Source organism: Balaenoptera borealis (genome assembly GCF_965194805.1).
Source record: "Balaenoptera borealis genome assembly, chromosome: 5".
Classification (NCBI taxonomy): Eukaryota; Metazoa; Chordata; class Mammalia; order Artiodactyla; family Balaenopteridae; genus Balaenoptera; species Balaenoptera borealis.
Window position 1 is genome coordinate 12612403 of NC_138862.1, and position 6000 is coordinate 12618402.

General features: G+C 37.1%; 1 protein-coding gene across 2 annotated transcripts in view; it reads left to right on the forward strand.

Moving 5' to 3' along the window:
* Nucleotides 1–5640, forward strand: part of PAXBP1 (PAX3 and PAX7 binding protein 1) — a 32962-nt gene extending 27322 nt beyond the window's left edge. For both annotated transcript variants that reach the window (XM_082395046.1, XM_082395045.1), the window contains exons 16-18: nucleotides 629–775; nucleotides 2430–2584; nucleotides 5390–5640. In XM_082395046.1, the coding sequence (XP_082251172.1) occupies nucleotides 629–775; nucleotides 2430–2584; nucleotides 5390–5507 (420 nt within the window). In that variant the 3' untranslated portion in view covers nucleotides 5508–5640. The remainder of the gene's footprint in view (nucleotides 1–628; nucleotides 776–2429; nucleotides 2585–5389) is intronic.
* The last annotated feature ends 360 nt before the right edge of the window (nucleotides 5641–6000 follow it).

The window sequence follows — 6000 nt, forward strand, 5'->3', positions numbered from 1 at the left end:
ATTTGCCCACCGGAACTTTCTGTTATGATGGAAAATGTTCTGTATCTGCATTGGACACTATAGTAACCACTAGCTCCATGTGGCTATTTAAATTTTAGTTAACCTCAGTCATTATCAGAAATATTCAGACCCTTCAAAACTGCTTATTAGTGCTTTGGCAAGACATGGTCCAGGGTATTTCATAAGGTGTTTTATTGTGTAAGTAATTTACTTTGTACTTAATTTAATTGCTTTACATTGCCTCTCAATTTTTTTTCCTTCTCAAAAAACCAAACTTTTAGTAACAGAAATCAGATTTGTGGTTGCCACAGGTGGGGAGTTGTGGGGAGTTGTGGGGAGATTGGATAAAGGGGATCAAAAGGTACAAACTTCCAGTTGTAAGATAAGTTCTGGGGGTGTAATGTACAACATGATGACTGTAATTAACAATAGTGTATTGTATATTTGAAAGTTGCTAAGAGAATAGAAAAAAGATTTGTAACTGTGAGGGGAAGGATGTTAACTTATGGTGATTATTTCACAATATATATTTAAATCATTATGTTGTATGCCTTAAACTTACACAATGTTACATGTCAATTATATCTCAATAAAACTGGGGAAAAAATAATTTTTTTCTTCTTTCTAGCTCTTAGGGAATTTTCTTCAATGGTATGGCATTTTCTCAAACAAAACTCTTCAGGAATTATCAATAGATGGTTTATTAAATAGATACATTCTCATGGCTTTTCAGAATTCAGAATATGGCGATGACAGCATCAAAAAAGCCCAAAATGTGAGTTAAATGACACATATTGTAGTTTTTAAAGCATACGAGTTAAGATGGATTAAGTTTTCTTTGTTTGAAGAGATTTGAGAATTTCATGAAAACCCCTTTGATTATCGAAGTTGGTGTAATGTTGACAATCTCCCCTTAGCACTTTTTACATAAAAAGTTGTACTGTTATATATGTGTATATTTGTCCTTCTATCAGTCTATCTATATCAATATTTTTATAGGTATTAATAAAAGTTTTAATTTGGGGATAATTTTTTAACAGTTGAATGAATGCTATTTTAAGTGTTACTAATGAAATGGTCTCTTTTCTCATTTAAGAAATAATTTTAGTTAATTTTTTTTACTTCATATACATGAGTTACACAGTTTTGATAATTTTTTAAACAGTCATATGATTAAAGAAAATGTGCAAGTACAGTACAGTTTTTCAACCTAACCACATCAGAGTAATTCTCTGACATGATACTCCCTCACCCTCAAATAGTTTTGTGTCTGTTTCCTATAAACATGGATTTTCTTGTACATGATTACAATATGACCATCAACATCAGGAAATTAACGTTTATATATTACTGTCACCTAATCCTTAGGCCCCTTTTCACGTTTTATCAGCTATCTCAGTAACATCCAAAGGAGCTGACAAAAGAAATTCCCAGATCATCCTTTGCATTTAATTGTCATGTCTCTTTAGCCTTCTTTAATCTGGAAGAGTGCTTCATTCCTTGACCTTCATACCTTGACACTTCTGAAGATGATAAGCCAGTTATTTTGTAGAATGTCCCTCAATTTGGGTATGTCTGGTATTCTCTCATGAATAGATTCAGATTTTGCATCTTTGTCAGGAATTGTCCTAGACTTCATTAGTGTGAGTCCCTTCAAGTTGACCTCTGCGACCTTGTGGCATGTCCTCTAATTTGGGGGGAGCACTTTCTTGCTTTCTGGCACACGATGTTCCAGGCTTATCTTGTACCTGCTTGGCCCAGCTGTGGCATCAGTTATTTCTCCAAGCATCCCTGGGTTCTTTGGTGGGGAGCTATCTCTACCCACTGGCTGCTTTCTCCCGGGTGGGAAACAGCCTCCCCTTGCTCGGGTTTTGGTACCCCATGCCAGGTTGCCGCCATGCCCTGTTCATGTCCTGCTCGGGCTCTTGCCCTAGGCTGCCCCTCCGATGTGATGCTCTCTTCACTCCATTCTGGGCCAGCACGGCTCCTACAGCCAGCAAGGATGCCTACTTACTGAACTGTTCAGCATGGGGAGAGGCTGCAGTTTGGTACTTATGCTATACATGTTTTTACATCAAAAGCTGCTGATCAAAGGACAGTTGAGTTCATTTAGGGCTTTCTGGAAGACTGGAAAATGAAGCAATTGGTTATCAATTTTATGTCCCTAATTTACTTAAATATTGGAGAAATTATTTATCTTTTGCTTTGAGTGTCTATATATTGAAGTTTAAAATTAGGGTATATCTAGGTGTATTTGTATAGTTTATGTAGAAAATCAGGTTTAAAAGAATATCCCTTCTAAGTAATTAGTTATATGTTGCTCAATAGCAAGTCTTCTAGTTAAATACATGATACGCATTATCTAGACTCAACTTTTAGATGCTTTAATTTATTTTTGTTTTAACTGTTTACATCCTTCTTCTTCATAGGTAATCAGTTGTTTCCCCAAGCAGTGGTTCATGAATCTGAAAGGAGAAAGAACTATTTCTCAGTTAGAAAACTTCTGTCGATACCTTGTACACTTAGCAGATACAATTTACAGAAACAGTATCGGGTGCTCTGATGTGGAAAAAAGAAATGCAAGGTAATTACTTGTAATTATTGAATGAAACAGTGATCTAGAGTCTTTAGTTGTTAGGTTTAGTATTATTAAAATGTTTTCAGTAGAGACATGTTTATATTTTACTTTAATTTTTATTTTATTTTGATTCTTTTCTTTCTTTTTTTTAAAATTTATTTATTTATTTATTTTTGGCTGCTCTGGGTCTTTGTTGCTGCGTGCGGCCTTTCTGTAGTTGCAGAGAGCGGCAGCTACTCTTCGTTGCGGTGCGCAGGCTTCTCATTGTGGTGGCTTCCCTTGTTGCAGAGCACGGGCTCAAGGCACATGGGCTTCAGTAGTTGTGGCTCGCAGGCTGTAGAGCGCAGGCTCAGTAGTTGTGGCGCACGCAGAGGCTTAGTTGCTCCGTGGCATGTGGGATCTTCCCGGTCCAGGGCTTGAACCCATGTCCCCTGCGTTGGCAGGCAGACTCTTAATCACTGTGCCACCGGGGATGCCCTATATTTTACTTTAAATTGTAAACATTGACGTAGTATTGATAAACCTACCAAAAATACACATTATTTTTTTCATTTTTGCAACTTTTACCTAATCTTTTTTCAATATGTTATTTATGAAGATATTAAGGGAAGATTTCGGTAAGTGAATCATTGCTTTTTCTGTCTCCTCCCTTGAATAATTGGGGAAATCTCAGGCTCTTAGAATGTCATGGATCTTGGTTTTTGGAGGTTCATTTTACAGATACAAACCCTAGAAAAGATAGCCACTGAAACCCAAAGTATATTGAAGGTTATATCTCAGTTTTGAGATGTTTGTGCTCTGTGTTGAGTTTTTCTGTATCCGTCTCATGGACTAAGTCATCACTCATGATTTATGGGGAGCAGCTTACACATATTTTTTATCAAGGTTTCAAGGAAGGAATGAACAAACAAACCATTACCCCTTTTTCAGTACATTGTCTTGGGTGTTCATGGAATTTGGGGGTAGATCTCTAGCATAAAAAGTAAGTAATAGTAATAATAACAACTAGTACCATTTGGAAGAATTTTTATTTTTGTTTTGTTTTTTGTTATTTGTTTTTTTGGGCACGCTGCATGGCTTGTGGGATCTTAGTTCCCAGACCAGGGATTGAACCCAGGCCCACCGCAGTGAAAGTGCCGAGTCCTAACCACTGGACCACCAGGGAATTCCCAAAGACGAATTTTACTTTTTAAAGTTTCATTTCATATATTCTTCCTAATGTCAGAGTTTCATTTTCATTTTGATCACACCATTAGTCATACCCCATAACAAAATCTTTTTCTTTTCCCCTGTTCCCCTTCCAGGAAAAAGAACCTTATTTTCGTGAGAGAAAATTTGCTATCTTTTATAATAAAATTAAAAGCAAAGTAGATAGTAAATACTTAAGTGGTTAAAAAAAATCTTTGCCAGGTGATTTGGGGGGTTTTTTTTGGCCACACTGTGTGGCTTGTGGGGTTTTAGTTCCCCAACCAGTGATCGAACCCAGGCCCTTGGCAGTGAGAGCTCAGAGTGCTAACCTCTGGACCACCAGGGAATTCCCTGGTTTATATTTTTATTTCATCCTTAACATGTCATTTTGGTGTTGGTTGTTATTTAGCACTAATATTTCTTCTCAATGTGTTGTTTTTTACTAGATAAATCCTATTCACTTCACTTTTTTTTAAATTTTGATTTATATATGTAACAGTGTTTTTGTTTGGGAGTAAATATCAACAAACAGTATTCACTTTTCTATGGAAAAGAATTTCAGCAGCTGTTTAAGCACCTGCTGTGTGCAGTGCACATAAAGTAGGTTCCACGTGAGTCACAAAATCTTAAAAATTATAATCCTTCCCTAAAAGGTGCTTACTACAATTTTTTTTTTTTTTAAAGAAATTCACGTTCTTTTATTTATTTATGACTGTGTTGAGTCTTCGTTTCTGTGCGAGGGCTTTCTCTAGTTGTGGCAAGTGGGGACCACTCTTCATCGCGGTGCGCGGGCCTCTCACCATCGCGGCCTCTCTTGTTGTGGAGCACAGGCTCCAGACGCGCAGGCTCAGCAATTGTGGCTCACGGGCCCAGTTGCTCCGTGGCATGTGGGATCTTCCCAGACCAGGGCTCGAACCCGTGTCCCCTGCATTGGCAGGCAGATTCTCAACCACTGCGCCACCAGGGAAGCCCCACTACAATTTTGTAGAGAAGAGACAGCTAATAATGTCACATTGTGTGTTGTTTCTCACAAGTGGTTCAAACTATTGTAAATGTTAAAAGTAGTTCCTGGCAGCATCACCTGGGAGCTGTGTTAGAAATGCAGATTCTCAGACCCCGCTCCAGACCTACTGAACAGAATTCTGAAGGTGGGGCCTGGTGATCTGTGTTTTAGAACACTTCTGGGTAATCCTGATGTATGCTAAAATTTGAGGATTACTGAGAATGACTTCTAGCTGGGTGATAAAAGAAGCCAGGTTACACTTTATTAGTGAATTTTGGAGGAGTGGAAATTACTCTGGATCTTGATGGATTGGTCATGAATACCCACGAATATAATTTGTGTTCCAGGTGTATTCTAGGAGAGCTAGGACTCTGGTTTGGGAAGGAATGGGAGGCAGGGCTCTGAAGTAGTTAAGTTAGGCAATAGAGTGCTTTCTCGCCTTTCTCGATATTAATGAAAATCATGGATCTGAATGAGATTTTGGGGTGTTTTTATTTTTGAAAATGGGTCCTCTGTTTCTGGGCATTTAAACATGGGCAGGTTTTTTTTTTTTAATATGGACAGTTTTTTTTTCCACATGCTGTAACCTGCTGATCTGTGTTTCCTTTTTTCTCTTTTAGGGAAAACATAAAACAGATAGTAAAACTCCTTGCAAGTGTTCGAGCTCTGGATCACGCTATATCTATTGCAAGTGACCACAATGTGAAAGAATTTAAGTCTTTGATCGAAGGAAAATAGATCTATGAGATTGAAAAGAAGCCTATTTGTTCTAATACCATTCCCAATGTAAAAATTTTGTATATATGTAAAGTTTCTTAAACTGTAAAATATTGACTCTTGTTTTAATACAAAGAACATTATTAATATTCAATACTGTGTCCTTAAATGCGATTTCTTCGGAATGAAAGGAATTCAGATCATTTCTAGGAAGTCTGTGAATGGTTTCCTTACTGCCTGTCATACTTTGTTTACAGAAGTATTTTATATGGTCATTTAAATTAACCCTCTCAGCTAATTGTTCTCTGTAAACAATGTGTGCAGTGTATAGTGTATAATTATGCATATATATATATATATATATATATATTTATACCACCATGGAGTTACTTTCACACTGGAAATTTGTGGTGTTTTTCTACAGAGTAAGCCTTTTAACAGCAGAAAATTATTCAATAGCAAATTGTCTTAGGGAAATTACTACACTGTTGCAACAAAAGGGCTGGCAAGTGAC